Source organism: Scomber japonicus, chromosome 12, assembly GCF_027409825.1.
Source record: "Scomber japonicus isolate fScoJap1 chromosome 12, fScoJap1.pri, whole genome shotgun sequence".
Lineage (NCBI taxonomy): Eukaryota > Metazoa > Chordata > Actinopteri > Scombriformes > Scombridae > Scomber > Scomber japonicus.
Genome location: NC_070589.1, coordinates 26,961,016 through 26,984,152, shown reverse-complemented (window position 1 = coordinate 26,984,152; position 23,137 = coordinate 26,961,016). Strand labels below are relative to the sequence as shown.

Sequence of the window (23,137 nt, the reverse complement as noted above, 5' to 3'; positions counted from 1 at the left end):
CGAAGCACAAAAGAGAGATGCAGAGATGGAGAGGCAATGTTAATGCAGCTCTCACATGTTTCTGCTTAGGCTGAACAGGAAGGTTACAGCATGATGCCAGAATGGTGAATGATGCACCCGTTTCCCGATAACGTTAAAGGCGAAGAAACTTCAACACATGTCACTCAGACAAAAAGGGATATTCATTTTATTCAATTGCACCATCTCTCCATAAAGACAGCCAGCACATATACACACATGAACACACACACGCTAAAAACACTCAGACACAAATGTGATTGGTGGATTATTGCCAAAAACTTTACATAAATCTCAAACAGGTGCAACACGTTGAGTAGAGAGGAATTGTGATTGTTCATTGCAAGCATGCAAGCTATCTCAGTTTGCGTTAACACACAAAAACACACGCACCTGACACATTTCAGGAAACTGAAAAAATTCACTGTTCGAAAAAGGAAGTGCGGTTACCAGCTGTACTATGCAAAATACTATGCGTGTTTGTTCTTTTCTGACCTGCATGAGGAAATTCAGTCTGAGCTCTTCAGGATTTAAAGCTGGACCAGATCACTTTGAGTTTGGGACTTTCTTCACTCATCAGGGAATGAAACAAACAGCAAAGGTAAGACTTTATATAACTCATCATCAGTGGTGGATGAACTATTCACATCCTTACATTTACTTAAGTTAAAGTACCAGTTGTACATCAATGTAAAAATCATAGTATAATATACATCTTTACTTTCCTACACTGTCATCATATAGCATGGGATTTGGTCAGACATTAAATTATAAAATCACATTTCTGATTCACCAGTTTAAAATAAAATCCTATTTTCGAGAATAACAGTTTCATCATTGTTGTATGTTGAGGTTTGGTACAAGTCTCAAGGTGATGCGTTGTTTAAAAACAAACAAACAAATAAAAGAAATAGACTACTGCTGTTAGTAGCAGATACAATATGTGTTTATTAATGGTGAACAGAGCCGTGGGGTGCTGCGTGGGACACATTGATCTTAAGAGATTTTTACAGCACACCATTTATTTAGTCAGCTTTTATTCAGATCTCAGTATAACTAAAGTCCTAAGGCAAGGCGGCAAAATTGGCCACGCCTCCGGGCAGCTATTTGGCCATAGGAAGACCAACCGGCTATCTAAATGAATAGGGAGAGAGCTGTATCTCCATTTTCCGAGGTCTAAGGGACATAAAAAACACATGTTTTAGAGAGGAAAGTAGAGAGAAGGGTCAAACACCACGGAGCCTTTAGATGGCCAACGCTGAGAGGGGAGAGGCACCTTTGAAGTTCAGGAAGTAAAAGACTAGATTCTCTTTTTTTTTTCCTCCTGCTTTCTTCAAGCCTGTGTGCTACTGCTCTCTCTCTCTGTGCTGGTAGACGCCGGGGTGTACAGCCTGACAGATCTCTCAGAAGTTTTGCTCATGTTCCACACCTGAGAGAGAGAGAGAGAGAGAGAGAGAGAGAATTCAGCTCCACCTCTCATGAGCTAAATTCAGATCACCACACTATAGCTGATGCTAGCCTGTGTGTAGCCTGTGTGCTACTGCTCTCTCTCTCTGTGCTGGTAGACGCCGGGGTGTACAGCCTGACAGATCTCTCAGAAGTTTTGCTCATGTACCACACATAGACTGTATGGTAAAAACACTCGCGTCTGACTCTCAGAAATCACTTTACGTTAGATGCGGTCAAACGCGTTCACAAGTGCTGAAGTTGAATCATTAACGAGTGGCTAATATGGAGGTAAGTTTCTTTATATTTTTCTAACCAGATATGTGCTGCATGTTATTTTTATACATTTATAATCAATTAATGTAGATAAATTATATTTTAGAATAGTCAGGTTACAATTGACTTAAAGTTAGGTCAATTTGTAAAACTGAAAATATGATTTTTTTGTATGATAATGGGGTGCTGAGTGATTTTTAGAGCACGCCACTTATTTACCCAGCTTTTGTTTAGATCTCAGTAACTTCTGTCACATCCACAGCGATTACATAGTTAACTCTCAAACTTGAAAATATGAGACCGCACCACATAAAAGTCATCGCTCAAATAGCTATAGCCTACTGCAAATCTTGAACATGTCCATTCAAGACGTAGTTATTGGCGTCTAACGATTTATATGCATTCAGTGTTTCTTTCGTGTAGAAGCTCGGTTTCTCAATTAGGTAGGTGTAAATGTCTGGCTATTGTACAGTGGGCAGTCATGTCAATTCGTCCATTCAGTGAGTGAGAGTGTAGGGATCAGTGAATATCGTCCTATCAGTCAGAGTCAACTTTTTATAACACACTGTGGTTACATCAGATGTGTTATCGGTCTTGCTGTACAGCTTCCCTCACCGCAGCAGCAGTTTTTTTTAGTTAAATTAGATAGACTTCATTGTCGACTCATTAAGTTTTCAAAGTCTGGAATACTTCAAATAACTTCAGTCAGGGTGCAACATGTCTTCTTCTATGATGTCAAACTGTAAACTACTATATATTGTAGGGTTAGTGAAGAACAGTAGCATTAATCAATATGTATTCAGATAATTAAACTAGTTTCACATTATCATTCCTTTCTTACCTTTGTGTTTTTATTATTTCTTCCTCCTCCTCCTTTTTAAAATATATTTTTGTCAGTTTCACCTGAAAATGTGTCGTTAGCAATAGAAGAAAATGTGCTTAGTATGATGATTTTATTTGATATACATTTACTGTCCCCATCAAGCAGTTTTATGTGTTAGTATGTTGTGTTTTGCGTTATATTCTAACATCCTGATGCTGTTAATATTTTCTCTGTAATAAAAGTGTAAAACAATCACAACACAAAACTTTCTTTATTCACGCATCTGGGAATGAAACAAACAGCAATGGTAAGACTTAATATTGGCGATTAGAGTTTTATTGCCATTTGCACATGCAGGTACATCACAGTACAGGAACACTGGAAATCTTATGTGTTTCCTTGAGTCAAGCAGACCTAGCTTCATTAAAAACTAGACTCAGAGGTTAATAAAATAGACACTAAGTCACATTATAAATACAAATAAATAATAAAACACTACAAATGGATAAAAGACACATTATGAGTACAAAACACTTGTTGCACATTGTCCGTATTGTGATAGTGTGAACTGAGTTATGGCTTGAGGTAGTTTCTTCCCTCCCTGATGTCCTGTGCCACTAGTCTGATAGAGGCTGGGCCCTGATGTTCACTGGCCTGCAGTCTCTCTGATTGTAGTCCACATTGTTTCTGATATGAGAATCGAGGTTTGATGTTGTAGATTTTCCTTCTCACATCTGTGATGACTGAACTTTGACCTCATGTGTTCATGACTCCTCTCCTCTGTCTCCTCTCACAAGGAGAAGATGATCTGCAGGATCCTTCAGCTCATCAGCCTGATGTCCTGTGTCTCTGGTTAGTTTACATCCTCACTTCATCATCCAAAAAGAGAAAAGTCTATTGAAGCGAGTAGAAACTCTTCATTACATTTGGGAAGATGATCTATATTCAATTATTGCTTAGATTGTATTTATTATTGGAATCAAGTGTGACCTTTTTTACTTTAACTTATTTTGAAAGGCTTTCCCTCTCTGTCTCCTCAACAGGAACATTTGAAGTGAATGTGACACAGAGCTCCTATCAGGCAGAGGAGAACCACGACATCACACTGGAGTGGACGTTTACAACCAACCCTGACAGATCCTCAACCTCACTGATCATCTACTGTTACATGTTCACTGATCACAAGGTCTCAGTCCTGTATCGTGAACATGAAGGTGTTGAGCTCCCAAAGTCTCAGGATGAACAGTTTGCAGGACGAGTTCAGTGTGACAAAGACGCTCTCAGAGAAGGACGAATCAGACTTCATGTGTCCAGACTCAGGACTGAAGACTCGGGTTGGTACGAGTGTGAGGTGCTCACGGATTATGGGTTGAGCTCTGACAGATGCCGCCTCAGTGTCACTGGTAAGATCAGAAAGTCTTTTTAATGCATGTTATCAGTGATGTACAGACTGGACTGAGTGTGGTTGCACTCAGCAGCCATTGTATTGTTAACAATATGCTGTATGTGAACACAAACATCACCAAGTTCAAACCCAAACAGTCCAGATTTTAATTTTGGACACGAACAGTGTGAAGTGTCACAAGCCAGAGAGTTGAATGTTGGGATAACAGAATTTGTGGAATAAAAGTACAATTATTATCATTTCTCTGTCCTTTACAGCAGCTGTTGATCAGCCAGAACCTCAGAAACCTACTGTGAGTTCACAACCAGAGACTCAGGGAAGGATCGGCCTCTATGCTGGACTGACAGCTGGATTCTCTGTCTGTGCTGGACTCTGCTTTGCCTTCAGACTTTGTTTTACTAAATGTTGTGATAAGACAGGACTTGGGCTTGGATCACATTCCTCTTCAAGTAAATCAATTAAATGTGAACAGGCCACAGTGCATATAGAGGTATGAAAGTTATGTTTCTCTGCACATCCAAGCTGACCTCTGACCTTTTGGTAGAACCCAGCAGGATGAGAGTCAGAGAGGAGAGCAACATCTGATTACACCCATCAGGACTAACAGGACTTTGAAGTGTCCCCCTTTTCTGTCAGTTTGGATGTAAATAATAGTGTTACTAATGTTTCAATGTAAATGTTTGTTCATTTGTTCTGGATGCTCCATTTTTGCCACAAAAACGTAACAAACAAAGACGGTTTTAGAAAAATTACTTCCAAAGACATCTGAGCAGTCATCTTCTGAGCAGTGTGTCTGCCTCCATTTATCATGTCACTCATCTTCTTGCTTTGTTAAAAGCAACATTCACCGGCTTTATCTGAGCGAGGACTGCATCAAACAGGCGATCTGTCTCAGATTTCCAGTCTGATAATCTTTGACAATCAGACAGGAAATCTGTATCAGATTGCCTGTCTGATAGTCAAAAATGTAGCTGTTTGTTTGTTATTGAGAGTTTTGAGAGACCACTGAGCTTCATGCTGCCAGCTGACCTGCATGATGAAGTTCAGCCTGAGTTGTTGAAGACTGTTTCCAGACAACACAGCCGTCCGCTGCAGCTTATTGTGCTAATGACTTGGAAGGTTTTCTAAAATCTTATTTATGTAATGAATGATCTTTCCTCATGTACAGTTTATAATGTGTAATTATTGTAAATACATATATTATATGTATTATCTATTATATTTTATATATGTGTTTCACAATCCTTTAACAAAACAATTCCAGCTGTCTGAAGGCGAAACCTTTGTCCTTGAGGGCAGAGACGATCAGAGAGGAGCAGGGCGCCCTCTGCTGTTTTTGGGGGGTTACAGCCATTCACATATACTGTAGCCTATATGTCTATGAGTACAGCTGAACACATCTAAGAATTGGACTAAAATGAATAAAGCATAAAGAATAATGAAAAAAGGCTATTTGTGATTAATTAATTAGTTTTTAAAATAGATAACATGAAATTAACAACACAGGCAAACAGAAAACAGGATTTCAATCAGGTATAGAACCAGAATACAAAAGCTAACTTAATAAAGGTGGTGCTCTAAGGTTGAGATCATATGAAAGACACATTTTTGCCATTTCCTTGTGTCTTGACAGTTTCCCTGTTGAGCTGTGGTGGAAGTATAGTAACAAAAAAAGGGACTTTGACCCTAAAAAGACTGCAAATTAGGTGATAACGATATCTACTTGATTTAAATATATTCTAGTGGATTTAGTCCTCCATCATGTACATTATAAGTGCATTATGAAGGGATCTTCTAATGGTCAATATGAACAGCAGGCCTGATTACATCAAGAAAAAGCTGTTGCAATGTTTATTTTCCCGTCCCTAAACAGGAAACAGGAGGAAATCCACATCTGTGATTCACCGTACAGCGAGAGAAGTGGACTACCCTGATATAGACTTCAAAACTATTAAGTCCTTGTTGAGTCAGCTCGTACAATTTGATACTAAATGTATGCAAGGATGCCATCACACCTTGTTTGTTGCATATCTGGTGCTCAGATTTATTTTAAAGCTAAGTATGAAAAGACCTTCAGTGAAAAACACATCTGCAGGTTTTAAAACCCAATTCAGAAACTGGTTTTATATGACATGAAACACTCATTAATATCTGAGAAATCTGGGACTTATATCATCAACCAGTAGATGGATTTGACTTATCATTGTCGTTTATATTCTTGTAACACAGGGAAACATAATTACAGTAATTTTTAAGTCAGATCATTTCAACATCTGTTAACTCCCAACGATCTCTTTCAGGGCCGAGGTCAAGTCTGGATACTTGTACTGAAATCCGGCCTCTAAAGTCCTCTTGGGTATTACTTTCTGGCCCTGTGTGAGGACCACAGCCCTCTCCGAGCCCAACAATGCATTCATAACGAAGCCGGGTACAGGAAATATAGTGGGCCGCCTCAGGAGCCGACCCAGTTCTTTAGTGAACTCGTAGTTGGTGTTCAGGGCGGGTGCAACTCCGTTTAACACCTGTGCTGAAGGGGAGGGGGTGTCTGCAGGGGGCTCCAGGGCGTGGGCGATGATCCCTGCTAGATCTGAAACGTGGATCCAAGGGAAAGGCTGTATCCCGGACCCCAGGGTGCCCCCCAGGCCGAGCCAGAAGGGCAGCAGCATTTGCTTCATGGCACCGCCGTCACGACCCAGCACTGCCCCCTGGTGGACATAATCAGGAACAGCATGAAGTAATCATATGTTTGTTCTCATAGCTGCAGATCAGGTGACTTTACTGCATTAAAAGGGGAAATACACTGCTTTTTCTTTTTAATGACAGACAATGAAGATACATAAAAGTACACTGATATATTTATTGATAATTTTTTTGTTTTGTGGATACTTGTTTTAATCAATCCTCCATTTTCTTCTCATCCACTGCACTTTTTAAATGTATGTAAATGAGTGTAATTGAAAGTTATGTTGACTTGAACAACTACTTGATTTATATTAGTGCTACACTGTTTATCAGATGATGGGAAATGTTGGGGGGGGGGGGGGGGGGGGGGGCGGGGGATAATGGAGAAAAAAAGGATAAGTTAACTTTATTTCATTTATTTAATCTTTTTTTTCTCTTTTAGTTGTTTAACTGTATTTTAAACTTCTCTTTGAAGCACCTCAACAAAGAGTTGTACCACCTGAAAGCGCTTCATCATCATGCATTAAAACATCTATCCTATACAGCTACAATAAATACCATCACACTCACTGAGCTTAGCATTGAACAGTTGTCTATATATATCTATTTATAGCTCTCCTCTTTCTTTCCTGAAGTGATGTTTGTTTTTAAAGCAGCTAATTAGCTAACAGTGAAACACACACCCAACCTGTTTTAGACAGCACTTTTTTCATTTTCTCCAGATCTCCTTTGGTTAGTATGTTGACATATTCTATTTTGATCTCCAATTTCCGACAGATCATGTTTAACTGTTTCCATCTGTCCACACTGACATTACCCCGAGCCTAATAGAGATTTTAACCTTTTCCTTCTGGATTGTGTTCTTTCCTATTTGATCTGCTGCTTCATTCACCTGAATTCAGACATGTGCTGGTATCCACATGAAACACACACTGCATCCCACTGAATTCTTAGTATAGCCAACATTATTTCTGTTATTTCTGTTGACTTGCGGTTTTCTATAGACTGTAACGCCGATAGGGAGTCACTACAAATGACTGTCGACTGAGATCTTTTCTTTTCAGTCCACCTAAGAGCACAGAGGATGGCAAACAGCTCTGCTGTAAAGACTGACGTCTGACCTGGAAGCCTCCACCCATTCCCTACTTTAAGTTCCCAAACAAAAAACCCAAATGCTGCTCTTCCTGTAGAAAGGTCTCTAGAACCATCAGTAAAGATGTGTAACCTATTTCCCCACACTTCCTTTTGATGCTCAAGAACCATGTTATGTGGATTTTTGAGGTGAGATTTATCCACATTAGTGCAGTGAAATGTAACCAAATGTGTACCTGTGATAGAGTAAAACATCAGGAAGAAGATGCAAAGCCAATGATGAACTAACCTATGAAGGAATTAGTTTGGTGAAAGGTCAAAGTCAGAATAAGGTATAGATCTTTTGAGTTGGTTTTGACCATAAAGTCAAAATTCAAGTACAATATTTCCAGATTTCATGCAAGATAAGAGATTATATTAGTTACTGACCACAACAACTATTAACAACCAACAAAAGAATTTAATAAAAGCCTACCCCTATAAAGCCTCTATGAGAAACAAACACAGCAGATTCCCTACAGGGCGAAGAGAGTATTTTATTGTGAAATTTCAACAAACGGGTACAGTGGGAATAATTGTGTTTAATACCATTAAGGGAACATCAGAGTAAACAATCACTTGGATTCGTCTGATAAACGATGAGTAAAATAAAACTTACACCTGATTAAACATGAGGAAAATGTTCAATCTTTATAAAGATTGAACATTTTGATACATATAGCCTACATACTTTAGCTATGTTTATATATAAACAACACATATATGCTATATGTATCTTCGACATAGGAAACTTTCACTTTCACTTTTCTCTGGTGGAAAAACACTCTTGAAATTTGTTCAAAGCTTCCTCACACATAGACGCTTCCGCTGGTGAATTGTGTTGCCTTTGTTTGACAGTCACATCATCTGACACACTGTGTACCGTGTAGTTTCGTGTTGAAATGGGCGTGCCGTGTCTAGTGACGATACGGCAAAAAAAGTGACACTTTCTAGAATAGCCTATAAGAGGGAGAACACTAGACTCGACTTTGACCAGACAAGGATACGCGTACACATCGGAGTGATTAGTGTTGTGATTTTGTGACAGAGAACAGCAGCTCAGATGCGACAATTTTTCAGATAGTGAGGAGATTGGATTGTGATCCTAACTATACCATTAAGGCTGAAGTAGTTTGTCATGTTGTGAACGAGTTTAACAGATCTGTCAACAGGTTTTAGTCTCATATTAATAAGAGCTCTAAAGGATTTAAAGCTGGACAAGATAACTTTGAGTTTGGGACTTTCTTCACTCATCAGGGAATGAAACACAGCAAAGGTAAGACTTTATATGCACGATTTATATCATTCATCATCAGTGGTGGATGAACTATTCACACATTTCTGATTCACCAGTTAATAAAATAATATTTTTGAGAATAATTGCATTAACATTGTTAATACTGCTGTGAATAGTCGGGTAAGGTTGTGTTATTGATGGTGAACAGAGTCGTGGGGTGCTGAGTGATTTTTATAGCACGCCACTTATTTACCCAGCTTTTGTTTAGATCTCAGTATAACTTCTGTCACATCCGCAGCGATTACTTAGTTAACTCTCAAACTTGAAAATATGAGACCGCACGACACAAAAGTCATCGCTCAAATAGCTATACCGCAAATCTTGAACATGTCCATTCAAGACGTAGTTATTATAGGCGTCTAACGATTTATATGCATTCAGTGTTTCTTTCGTGTAGAAGCTCGGTTTCTCAATTAGGTAGGTGTAAATGTCTGGCTATTGTACAGTGGACAGTCATGTCAATTCGTCCATTCTGTGAGTGAGAGTGTAGGGATCAGTGAATATCGTCCTATCAGTCAGAGTCAACTTTTTATAACACACTGTGGTTACATCAGATGTGTTATCGGTCTTGCTGTACAGCTTCCCTCACCGCAGCAGCAGTTTTTTTTAGTTAAATTAGATAGACTTCATTGTCGACTCATTAAGTTTTCAAAGTCTGGAATACTTCAAATAACTTCAGTCAGGGTGCAGCGTGTCTTCTTCTATGATGTCAAACTGTAAACTACTATATAGATTGTAGGGTTAGTGAAGAACAGTAGCATTAATCAATATGTATTCAGATAATTAAACTAGTTTCACATTATCATTCCTTTCTTACCTTTGTGTTTTTATTATTCCTTCCTCCTCCTCCTTTTTAAAATATATTTTTGTCAGTTTCACCTGAAAAAGTGTCGTTAGCAATAGAAGAAAATGTGCTTAGTATGATGATTTTATTTGATATACATTTACTGTCCCCATCAAGCAGTTTTATGTATTAGTTTGTTGTGTTTTGTGTTATATTCTAACATCCTGATGCTGTTAATATTTTCTCTGTAATAAAAGTGTAAAACAATCACAACACAAAACTTTCTTTATTCACGCATCTGGGAATGAAACAAACAGCAATGGTAAGACTTAATATTGGCGATTAGAGATTTATTGCCATTTGCACATGCAGGAACATCACAGTACGGGAACACTGGAAATCTTGTGTGTTTCCTTGAGTCAAGCAGACCTAGCTTCATTAAAAACTAGACTCAGAGGTTAATAAAATAGACACTAAGTCACATTATAAATACAAATAAATAATTAAAACACAACAAATTAATAAAAGACACATTATGAGTACAAATCACTTATTGCACATTGTCCGTATTGTGATAGTGTGAAATGAGTTATGGCTTGAGGTAGTTTCTTCCCTCCCTGATGTCCTGTGCCACTAGTCTGATAGAGGCTGGGCCCTGATGTTCACTGGCCTGCAGTCTCTCTGATTGTAGTCCACATTGTTTCTGATATGAGAATCGAGGTTTGATGTTTTCCTTCTCACATCTGTGATGACTGAACTTTGACCTCATGTGTTCATGACTCCTCTCCTCTGTCTCCTCTCAAAGGGAGAAGATGATCTACAGGATCCTTCAGCTCATCAGCCTGATGTCCTGTGTCTCTGGTTAGTTTACATCCTCACTTCATCATCCAAAAAGAGAAAAGTCAAAAGATTTGATAACTTTAGTTGTAAAATATATCAGTGAAAACTTCAACAGAACTATTGAAGCGAGTCTTCATTACATTTGGCAAGATGATGTATGTTCAATTATTGCTTAGATTGTATTTATTATTGGTATCAAGCATGACCTTTTTTACTTTAACTTATTTTTAAAGGCTTTCCCTCTCTGTCTCCTCAACAGGAACATTTGAAGTGAAAGTGACACAGAGCTCCTATCAGGCAGAGGAGAACCACAACATCACACTGGAGTGGACGTTTACAACCAAACCTGACAGATCCTCAACCTCACTGATCATCTACTGTTACATGTTCACTGATCACAAGGTCTCAGTCCTGTATCGTGTACGTGAAGGTGTCAAGCTCCCAGCGTCTCAGGATGAACAGTTTGCAGGACGAGTTCAGAGTAACAAAGACGCTCTCAGAGAAGGACGAATCAGACTTCATGTGTCCAGACTCAGGACTGAAGACTCGGGATGGTACGAGTGTGAGGTGCTCACGGATAATAGTTTGACCTCTGACAGATGCCGCCTCAATGTCACTGGTAAGATGATTCAGTGAAAGTCAGAAAGTCTTTTTAATGCATGTTATCAGTGATGTACAGACTGGACTGAGTGTGGTTGCACTCAGCAGCCATTGTATTGTTAACAATATGCTGTATGTGAACACAAACATCACCAAGTTCAAACCCAAACAGTCCAGACTTGAATTTTGGACATGAACAGTGTGAAGTGTCACAAGTCAGAGAGTTGAATGTTGGTATAACAGAACTCAACTCAACTTTATTTATAACATGTGGAATAAAAGTGGAATAAAAGTACAATTATTATTTCTCTGTCCTTTACAGCAGCTGTTGATCAGCCAGAACCTCAGAAACCTACTGTGAGTTCACAACCAGAGAGTCAGGGAAGGATCGGCCTCTACATTGGACTAACAGTAGCTGGACTTGTCTGTGCTGGACTCTGCTTTGCCTTCAGACGTTGTTTTATTAAATGTTGTGATAAGACAGGACTTGGGCTTGGATCACATTCCTCTTCAAGTAAATCAATTAAATAGGAACGGGCCCCAGTGCATATGGAGGTATGAAAGTTATGTTTCTCAGCACATCCAAGCTGACCTCTGACCTTTTGGGAGCAGGATGAGAGAGAGAGAGAGGAGAGCAACATCTGATTACACCCATCAGGACTAACAGGACTCTTAAGTGTCCCCCTTTTCTGTCAGCTGCTTCAGTGTAAATGTTTGTTCTTTTCTGACCTGCATGATGAAGTTCAGCCTGAGCTGTTGAAGACTGTTTCACGGCCGTCCGCTGCAGTTTATTGTGCTAATGACTTGGAAGGTTTTCTAAAATCTTATTTATGTAATTAATGATCTTTCCTCATGTACAGTTTATAATGTGTATATATTGTTAATACATATATTATATAAATTATCTATTATATTTTATATATGTGTTTCACAATCCTTTAACAAAACAATTCCAGCTGTCTGAAGGCGAAACCTTTGTCCTTGAGGGCAGAGACAATCAGAGAGGAGCAGGGCGCCCTCTGCTGTTTTTTGGGGGGTACAACCATAGACACTTATTCACGTATACTGTATATGTCTATGGGTACAGCTGAACACATCTAAGAATTGGACTAAAATTATGAATAAAGCATAAAGAATAAAAAACAATGGCTATTTGTGATTAATTAATTACTTTTTTAAATAGATAACATGAAATTTACAACACAGGCAAACAGAAAACAGGGTTTCAATCAGGTATAGAACCAGAATACAAAAGCTAACTTCATAAAGGTGGTGCTCTAAGGTTGAGATCATATGAAAGACACATTTTTGCCATTTCCTTGTGTCTTGACAGTTTCCCTGTTGAGCTTTGGTGGAAGTATAGTAACAAAAAAAGGGAAGTTGGCCCTAAAAAAACTGCAACTTAGGAGATAAAGATTTAAATACATTCTAGTGGATTTAGTCCTCATCATGTACATTATAAGTGCATCATGAAGGGATCTTCTAATGGTCAATATGAACAGCAGGCATGATTACAGCAAGAAAAATCTGTTTCAATGTTCATTTTCGCTCCTGAATGTTGTTTAGACTTAAAAAATTGTGAACCCGTCCCTAAACAGAAGAAAATCCACATCTGTGATTCACCATACAGCGAGAGAAGTGGACTACCCTGATATAGACTTCAAAACTATTAAGTCCTTGTTGAGCCAGCTCGTACAATTTGACACTAAATGTATGCAAAGATGCCATCACACCTTGTTTGTTGTATATCTGGTGCTCAGATTTATTTTAAAGCTAAGTATGAAAATACCTTCAGTGAAAAAACATCTGCAGGTTTTAAAACAAAATTCAGAAACTGGTTTTATATGATATGAAACACTCATTAATATCTGAGACATCTGGGACTTATATCATCAACCAGTAGATGGATTTGACTTATCATTGTCGTTTATATTCTTGTAACACAGGGAAACATAATTACATTAAATTTGAAGTCACATTATTTCAACATCTGTTAACTCCCAACGATCTCTTTCAGGGCCGAGGTCAAGTCTGGATACTTGTACTGAAATCCGGCCTCTAAAGTCCTCTTGGGTATGACTTTCTGGCCCTGTGTGAGGACCACAGCCCTCTCCGAGCCCAACAATGCATTCATGACGAAGCCGGGTACAGGAAATATAGTGGGCCGCCTCAGGAGCCGCCCCAGTTCTTTAGTGAACTCGTAGTTGGTGTTCAGGGCGGGTGCGACTCCGTTTAACACCTGTGCTGAAGGGGAGGGGGTGTCTGCAGGGGGATCCAGGGCGTGGGCGATGATCCCTGCGAGATCTGAGACGTGGATCCAGGGGAAAGGCTGTGTCCCTTGCATCCACCCTTCAGAGTGCCTTTTCTCCTATACAGTCTATGCTTTTCTCTAAAGGCACTCAAATCCACCCTACCTCACTCACTGCCCCCCCCCTTCATCCTCTCTACCTCACTCACTGCTCCCTCCCTCTTCATCCTCTCTACCTCACTCACTGCTCCCTCCCTCTTCATCCTCTCTACCTCACTCACTGCTCCCTCCCTCTTCATCCTCTCTACCTCACTCACTGCTCCCTCCCTCTTCATCCTCTCTACCTCACTCACTGCTTCCTCCCTCTTCATCCTCTCTACCTCACTCACTGCTCCCTCCCTCTTCATCCTCTCTACCTCACTCACTGCTCCCTCCCTCTTCATCCTCTCTACCTCACTCACTGCTCCCTCCCTCTTCATCCTCTCTACCTCACTCACTGCTCCCTCCCTCTTCATCCTCTCTACCTCACTCCACCACAGTTAACACAACATCTTCTTGTAGCCGCTCTCTGACGGAGCAACTCTGTCCTCCATTCAGTGTTTTGAACTTTTATAAATAACAGGGAGGTGGAATGAATAGCCGTCTCCAGCCGTCTCCATGTTTCATTGGCTGCGTTTTTTTATTTTTTGATGCTCAAGAACCATGTTATGTGGATTTTTCAGGTGAGATTTACCCACATATAGGACACCTTGACTGAAATGTTTCCCATTGACAAATTATTCTAAACTGTTAAATCTCTTTCATCACTCACCACAGCAAAGGATCTCTGCTCTGTCCCTGCATCCTGCTCCTGTCTCTGACTCACTCTCATGCTCCTAAATGTCAGGAGAGCAGGTTGAGTGATCATTATTTAGTGAGCAGTATCCATTCTTTCACATTTGTAATCAGAACAAATGATACAGAGTATAAATACAAATCCTCAGCAGCAGGCCAAAGATTGCTCCTCAAAAAGTAGAATATCTGTCATTTATGAGCCAGTTTATAAATGAGGCAGCCAGGCTTTATTAGTAAGCTCCTGTCCATTAGAGACTCAGCTGTAGTTAGCTTTAGTTAACTGATTACTACCAGTGATGACTTACTTTACTCTTCTTTGAAAAAAAAAAACCCTTTATGTCCATGTTGTCTGGAGGAGCAAACATCAAACCAGCCAAAAACAGTCCAGTCCTCTCTACACTAACAACCAAATGAAAACTAACCACCTCATCTTTTCACTATTAATAACGTAGCAATAGCGCTTCGTAGCCAACTCAGCAGTTTGTGTAGAGAGAGAAACATAAACAACATGTAGTTTCAGTAAGGGTTAGGGTTTAGGGTTAATAATGTCCTAAACATGTAGTTGGGATAGTTTTCCACTTACCTGAAGCTACCCGGTGTGTGTGAGCCGGTATCAGTGAAAACATGGAGCGGAGTTTCATTGATTTGGGTTTTCTCTCAATAAACAAGCGGAACGGATTCAATACTGAAAACAGCGCTGAGTGGATAGACTGCTGCACTGATTTTTGACATGGTAAAAGAAAGAGTGAGAAATAGCAGCGTGGCGTGAGTGCGTATGAGCTCCCACCGGCGCCCCTCCAGCATTGAGCGCCCTAGGCGACCACCCACCTATATCTCCTATGCCAAGAGCCGGCTGTGAGTCCTGTTTTGGCTTTCTGTTGGGCTGCCGACTCGCTGCACTGACACACATGTTTTCCAAGAACATACTTCCTTATATCTCAATCCAGTGGGCGCGGTTTGCGAGGCGGCTCGTTGCTGATAGGACGCTATCATCTTACTGCCGGAGCGACAACGGTAGCACAGAAGAGAGAAGAGAGCAGAGAAACAATCAGAGAGGATAGGATTTGAAGAATAAAATAAAATAAAAAAGAAGTAGGAGGACTAGACTTTGACCAGACAAGGATCTGCGTACACATCGGAGTGATTAGTGTTGTATCACAGATCACAGCAGAGTGTTCTCAGATGCGACAGTTTGCAGACAGTGAGGAGATATTAGATTATTTTAACAGAAAAGTGTATTGGATTGTGATCCTAACTATACCATTAAGACTGAGGTAGTTTGTCATGTTGTGAACGAGTTTAACAGACTTTATATGCAAGATTTATATTCACATCCTTACATTTGCTTAAGTTAAAGTACCAGTTGTACATCAATGTAAAAGTCATAGTATATTATATATCTTTACTTTCCTACACTGTCATCATATAGCATGGGATTTGGTCAGACATTAAATTATAAAATCACATTTCTGATTCACCAGTTTAAAATAAAATCCTATTTTCGAGAATAACAGTTTTATCATTGCTATATGTTGAGGTTTGGTACAAATCTCAAGGTGATGCATTGTTTAAAAAACAAACACACAAAGAAAAGAAATAGACTACTGCTGTCAGTATTTGTTTATTAATGGCGAACAGAGCAGTGGGGTTCTGCGTGGAACACACTAATCTTTAGAGATTTTTACAGTACGTTAATTATTTTGTCAGCTTCTGGTTAGATCTTAGTTTCATTATGGAAGTAGCCAAAATGACAGTGGCAAAGTGAGAAACCACGGATGAATTTCCGACGACGTTTTCATAAGCAGACATAACAACGACAAGTGACTTTCACAACCCCGCACGTTAATAATGTAATAGCACAGCCAGAAGTCACTGATTGACAGTCGCGGAAGTGATTATTTGAAGAAGGTCCCAAACACCTTCAGTCAGGGTGCAACATGTCTTCTTCTATAATGTCGAACTGTAAACTACTATAAAGATTGTAGAGTTAGTGAAGAACAGCAGCATTAATCATTGTGTATCAGATAACATCTGTGGTGACTTATAACATTTATTTTAACTTATGTCTGTAAATACATTGTCTCAAGGCATGCTGGGAACTCAGCCCTACTATTTCCAACACACTACAATATGTATTCAGATAACTAATAAAATATAATTCAACACCAACAACGATTAAATAAGCTTCATGTGGGTCAACAGATTAGGTTATCCTCAAGTCTGTGTGTATCAGAGAGAGTGATACACACATCATAACATCAACTTCTGAATGGAGAGCTAAAATCACATCAAACTTCTGAGATATTTTCTGAGTCTTGTTCATTTCTTCAAAACTCAACTCTGAAGTAAATCCTCTCACTACACAGTTGTGTTTTCTGCATGTTAACACTACTTCTCTTCTTAAAACATGCATAGTTGAAATCTAACAAACAGGTGTGTTGTGATTGTTTTACACTTTTATTACAGAGAAAATATTATAAATATTAATATTATAACAGCATCAGGATGTAAGAATATAACACAAAACATAACATACTAATACATAAAGCTGCTTGATGGGGACAGTAACAGCAAATGTAAGACTTTATATTGGCGATTAGATTAGAGTTTTATTTCCATTTGCACATGCAGGAACATCACAGTACGGGTACACTGGGATTCTAGCTAGCACCTAGCTTCATTAAAAACAAACCCAAAGGTTAATAAAATAGACACTAAGTCACATTATAAATACAAATAACAAATAAAACACAACAAATGAATAAAAGACACATTATGAGTACAAAACACTTATTGCACATTGTCCGTATTGTGATAGTGTGAACTGAGTTATGGCTTGAGGTAGTTTCTTCCCTCCCTGATGTCCTGTGCCACTAGTCTGATAGAGGCTGGGCCCTGATGTTCACTGGCCTGCAGTCTCTCTGATTGTAGTCCACATTGTTTCTGATATGAGAATCGAGGTTTGATGTTTTCCTTCTCACATCTGTGATGACTGAACTTTGACCTCATGTGTTCATGACTCCTCTCCTCTGTCTCCTCTCACAAGGAGAAGATGATCTGCAGGATCCTTCAGCTCATCAGCCTGATGTCCTGTGTCTCTGGTTAGTTTACTTCCTCACTTCATCATCCAAAAAGAGAAAAGTCTATTGAAGCGAGTAGAAACTCTTCATTACATTGGGAAGATGATCTATATTCAATTATTGCTTAGATTGTATTTATTATTGGTATCAAGCATGACCTTTTTTACTTTAACTTATTTTTAAAGTCTTTCCCTCTCTGTCTCCTCAACAGGAACATTTGAAGTGAAAGTGACACAGAGCTCCTATCAGGCAGAGGAGAACCACAACATCACACTGGAGTGGACGTTTACAACCAACCCTGACAGATCCTCAACCTCACTGATCATCTACTGTTACATGTTCACTGATCACAAGGTCTCAGTCCTGTATCGTGTACGTGAAGGTGTCGAGGTCCCAGAGTCTCAGGATGAACAGTTTGCAGGACGAGTTCAGTGTGACAAAGACGCTCTCAGAGAAGGACGAATCAGACTTCATGTATCCAGACTCAGGACTGAAGACTCGGGTTGGTACGAGTGTGAGGTGCACACAGATTATGGTTTGACCTCTGACAGATGCAGCCTCAATGTCACTGGTAAGATGATTCAGTGAAACTCAGAAAGTCTTTTTAATGCATGTTATCAGTGATGTACAGACTGGACTGAGTGTGGTTGCACTCAGCAGCCATTGTATTGTTAACAATATGCTGTATGTGAACACAAACATCACCAAGTTCAAACCCAAACAGTCCAGACTTGAATTTTGGACACGAACAGTGTGAAGTGTCACAAGTCAGAGAGTTGAATGTTGGGATAACAGAATTTGTAGAATAAAAGTACAATTATTATCATTTCTCTGTCCTTTACAGCAGCTGTTGATCAACCAGAACCTCAGAAACCTCGGTCAGGGAAGGATCGGCCTCTACGCTGGACTGACAGCTGGATTCTCTGTCTGTGCTGGACTCTTCTTTGCCTTCAGACGTCGTTTTACTAAATGTTGTGATAAGACAGGACTTGGTCTTGGATCACATTCCTCTTCAAGTAACTCAGTTAAATCAAAGTCCTTCTAAGGCAAGTCGTCTCACTCGGCGGCAAAATTGGCCACGCCTCCGGGCAGCTATTTGGTCATAGGAAGACCAACCAGCTATCTAAATGAATAGGGAGAGAGCTGTATCTCCATTTTCCGAGGTCTAAGGGACATAAAAAACACATGTTTTGAAATCATGATGAAAATCAAACTATAATCGCTGAAAGGGTTTGATGGTTTGGTATCAAATTAACGTTTTAAAAGCCTTTTTCCTTACAGGCAATCTTGGACTGCGCATGCGCAATACTTCACGACAGTCTTCATTTACGGCAGGCACTGACAGCAAGACGTCATCGCACGCTTACAGCAGAGACAGGAGTTTGCTCACAGTCAACTTTCCCAGATCATGCCACAATTTTGGATAAAGCATTAAAAAATATAGGTACACAAAGTAGTATAAACTGCTGATCATGTGTTTTGAAATGTCTCTGTTGAAAATGACTTCCAAGTGTCGCAAAAAACGTGACCGCGTAGGACCAGCAAAATGATTGGAGCAACGGCACTGGAAGAGGCGGGACATGTGCAAACACCGGCCATCTTGGCGTTACGAAGTTTCCCTATGCATTTCAATGGGAGATTTTTTCAGTGATATGTCTCCTCTTATTATAATGTCTCTGGTTAAATGTGAATGGGCCCCAGTGCATATGGAGGTATGAAAGTTATGTTTCTCTGCACATCCAAGCTGACCTCTGACCTTTTGGGAGAACCCAGCAGGATGAGAGAGAGAGGAGACCAACATCTGATTACACCCATCAGGACTAACAGGACTCTGAAGTGTCCCCCTTTTCTGCCACGGTGGATGTAAATAATAGTGTAAATAATGTTTCAGTGTACATGTTTGTTCTTTTGTTCTGGATGCTCCATGTTTGCCACAAAAAAGTAACAAACAATGACGGTTTTAGAGAAATTACCTCCAAAGACATCTGAGCAGTCACCTTCTGAGCAGTGTGTCTGCCTCCGTTTTATCGTCATGTGACTCATCTTGTTGCTTCGTTAAAAACAACATTCACCGGTTTTATCTGAGCGAGGACCTCGCTCAGATAAAAGACTAAAACATTACACATCTATATTTTTTAGGTCTACGTTTGCAAAACATATTCAATTTTGATTTTCCAATGTCTGACAGATCATGTTTAATATGGAGTTTATTCCCTATCTTAATTCAAGAGCATATTAAATGAATTTGAGAGCAGTATTTATTGATTTCATGCTCAGATTTTGTGATATTTTCTCTCAAAACTGCTCTCACGCTCAAATTAGCTCTGCACATGCTCACACTGTGTCCTCGCACTCGGTTACAATGCTTCTCGCAGATTTCATGCACTCAAACTCGAGTTCTTCCTCTCGCGCTCAGGGAACTTGTGCTCGCGGATCTCTGCTCTGCTCTCGGATTTTTTGTGGATCAAAGCTGTCAACCAATAGAAGGCCGGCTAGTATTGACCAATCAGACTGTCCCTGTTTGTTTACGGGTGCGTTCGCTGTTCTTGGACCTTTCTAACCACAGACATATATATATGTCTATGCTTCTAACCTGTTCAAACACAAAACAATCATCTTTGTCATATAAAACACTTGTTTATTTTCACATCAGCAGTAAATGATCAACATTATCATTTATTTGGAGTCATGACACCGGTGACTGTACGTCCAATATTCACTCTCTTTTCTCTTTGTTTTTGCTCTCTAACAACTCCTGAGGGAAATATTCAGCTCTTTAGCTCCTAAATTATCCTCAAACATAATTAACAGCTCAATATTTTGGGGTTTTGTAGAGTGGATTTTTAGAGCTTTCTCTCTTAAAACAGCTGAGCACTGACAGTGAACCAAAAGCATAAACCAAAACACTGACCAACAGTGGTCAAAAAAATGAAAGAAACCCCATTTATTACAGCACCGGAGGTCAGGAGTGGATAAATCCGGTTGAAAGAGTGAAACTTCTATTGGTTGACAGCTTTGATCCACAAAAAATCCGAGAGCAGAGCAGAGATCCGCGAGCACAAGCTACTTGAGCGCGAGAGGAAGAACTCGAGTGTCAGCGCAGGAAATCTGTGCGAGCAGCGTTGTAACTGAGTGCGAGGACACAGTGCGAGCATGCGCAGAGCAAATTTGAGTGCTAGAGCAGAGTTTTGAGAGAAAATATCACAAAATCTGAGCATGAAATCAATAAATACTGCTCTCAAATGCATTTAATATGCTCTTGAATTAAGATAGGGAATAAACTCCATAGTTTAACTGTTTCCATCTGTCCACACTGACACTTCCTGTCTGGATGCTTCCTGATCAGGGTAGTGTTGTGTTGGTCGCGAACGTGTCGGTCGAACAAACTAATCCTTTGAGTGAACGAACTGAACGGAATCACTTCATGAAGTGATTCGCTACTTTCTCAGTTCAGTTGAGCTCAGCCGCGAGCATGCCGGTCGGGAGTGGAACTGCCGCGACTCACTCGTGAATCTTCGGCGAACGACGCAGCCAGCGTGCGGGTGGGGAGGGACTGTTGATTCACTTCGTACGAACGACATGTATCACTCAGTGAACGACAACACTCTGACTCTGGGTGATTCTGTTTCCTCCTCAGTTCGTTCATTAAACGATCTGCTGAGGACGTGATGCTCGTTCACGTACTGTGCTGAAAGTGACGCTGTTTCAGTCGCTCACTGACTCAGGGCAGAGGAGTTGATTCACATTCAGTAACTGTACTGCTAACGTTAGGGCTGTGTTGCTAATATTTGTGTAGCATCATGTTATGTTATTTTACTATGCACAGAGGACACTTTCACCGTGTAATAATTTTAGTGCATGTATAAGCAGCGCTGCATCTCTGCGAATGATTGTGTACTATAGTCCGTGAACGCACCGTTCCTCAGTAAGTGAACGTGAACCTCAGGGCTGAATCATGAACTGAATGACGGATCATTTGGCTGTTTATCAGTTCAGGGAGTTGGAGAGCACTGAACAATTCGGTGAACAAATCTTTTGAACGAATCATTTTAATGAACGGACTCTAGAGACCTCACCCCCCCCCCCCAATTGTTTTCGGAGCCCCATGAGTTATGGATGATTGTATTTGAATAAAAGTGTCTTCCTTTTTGTTCCCTATCCCACTCTTGCTGCCATGACTTGATGATTTTTTTCCTCCATTACCCTGAGCCCGATGGAGATTTGAACCTTTTCCTTCTGGATTGTGTTCTTTGCTATTTGATCTGCTGCTTCATTCACCTGAATTCAGACATGTGCTGGTATCCAAATGAAACACACACTGCATCCCAATTACTGAATTCTTAGTATAGTCAGCATTATTTCTGTTATTTCTGTTGACTTGTGGTTTTCTATAGACTGTAACGCTGATAGAGAGTCTCTACAAATGACTGTCGACTGAGATCTTTTCTTTTCAGTCCACCTAAGAGCACAGAGGATGGCAAACAGCTCTGCTCTAAAGACTGACGTCTCACCTTGAAGCCTCCACCCTACTTTAAGTTCCCATACAAACATGCTGCCTAGTTTGAACCCATTCTGAGTTATTGTCATACTAAGCACATTTTCTTCTATTGCTAAAAACACATTAGCAGGTGAAACTGACAGAGATACACAAAAAAAATAATCATACAAGAAGGAAATAATAAAAACACAATGGAAAGAAAGGAATGATAATGTAAAAACCAAAACACATTTTTTTATTATCTCAAAACTTTCTGAATACATATTGTAGTGTGTTGGAGATAGTAGGGCTGAGTTCCCAGCATGCCTTGAGACAACGTGATTACAGACATAAGTTTAAATAAATGTTATGTCAATGTACATTTTGGCAAAGATGACTGATAATGGTGATAATGTAGTTAGTAATGGGTATGGACAATGAGAGTAATGCTATTGCACAGAATACAGATATTGCACCGTATTAAATTACATTAAATATTAAGTATTGATGAATTAATATTCATGTGAAAGTAAGTATGACATTTGATATGCACTGTACTGTTCTCCCTGTGTTGTGTGCTTTGAGTACGTTAACACAGTTTAACAGTTAGCCAAACTCAGGTACACTTGAGCCAGGATCGGAGCGTCTTTCTCCCTTTATTTCCTTAGATATAATAGTAATACCACGAGTGAAACTGCAAATGAAAAACAATACAAAACCTTAGCGACACGCTGTAAAGAAAACTAATAAACAGTAATAATATTTAAAGAATAGCTGAAAAACGACACGGCATAAAAAATAACCGTTTACCTTAACAGATACATTGTTGCTAAGCAACGCTCACTTTACACTTTCTTATATACAGTCTATGACTTAACATCAGTTCACAAATTACTTTTGACTTAAGTTAGTTAATAAACATCACACATTTCAATACTAAACGTATAAACTTATCATTACATATTATATATTACTTCAAATTAACAAATTTACAGCCATTGCTTTCGTAAGTATGACAAAGACGATTCAGATTGACCAGCCGTCTTTCTTAACTGCTGGTTGCTACGTTACTGTTACGTTATAAACCGTTATGTAGCCTTCAAAATAAAGTTCCAGATCGAGTGTGTGTCTTATGCAGAATTTCTTACCATTAAATCGAATCTAATACATTCATTAAATCAAGTAGGCTAATTCAA

At 39.6% G+C, this 23,137-nt stretch overlaps 1 protein-coding gene across 1 annotated transcript; it reads right to left on the bottom strand.

Moving 5' to 3' along the window:
* Window positions 1-6,244: 6,244 nt before the first annotated feature.
* On the bottom strand, window positions 6,245-7,789 carry LOC128369718 (epimerase family protein SDR39U1-like). Its single transcript, XM_053330796.1, has 2 exons — window positions 7,772-7,789; window positions 6,245-6,673 (listed from the first exon to the last, which is right to left on the bottom strand). Exons 1-2 carry the CDS (start codon window positions 7,787-7,789, stop codon window positions 6,245-6,247), a joined length of 447 nt encoding a protein of 148 aa, XP_053186771.1.
* Window positions 7,790-23,137: the final 15,348 nt, after the last annotated feature.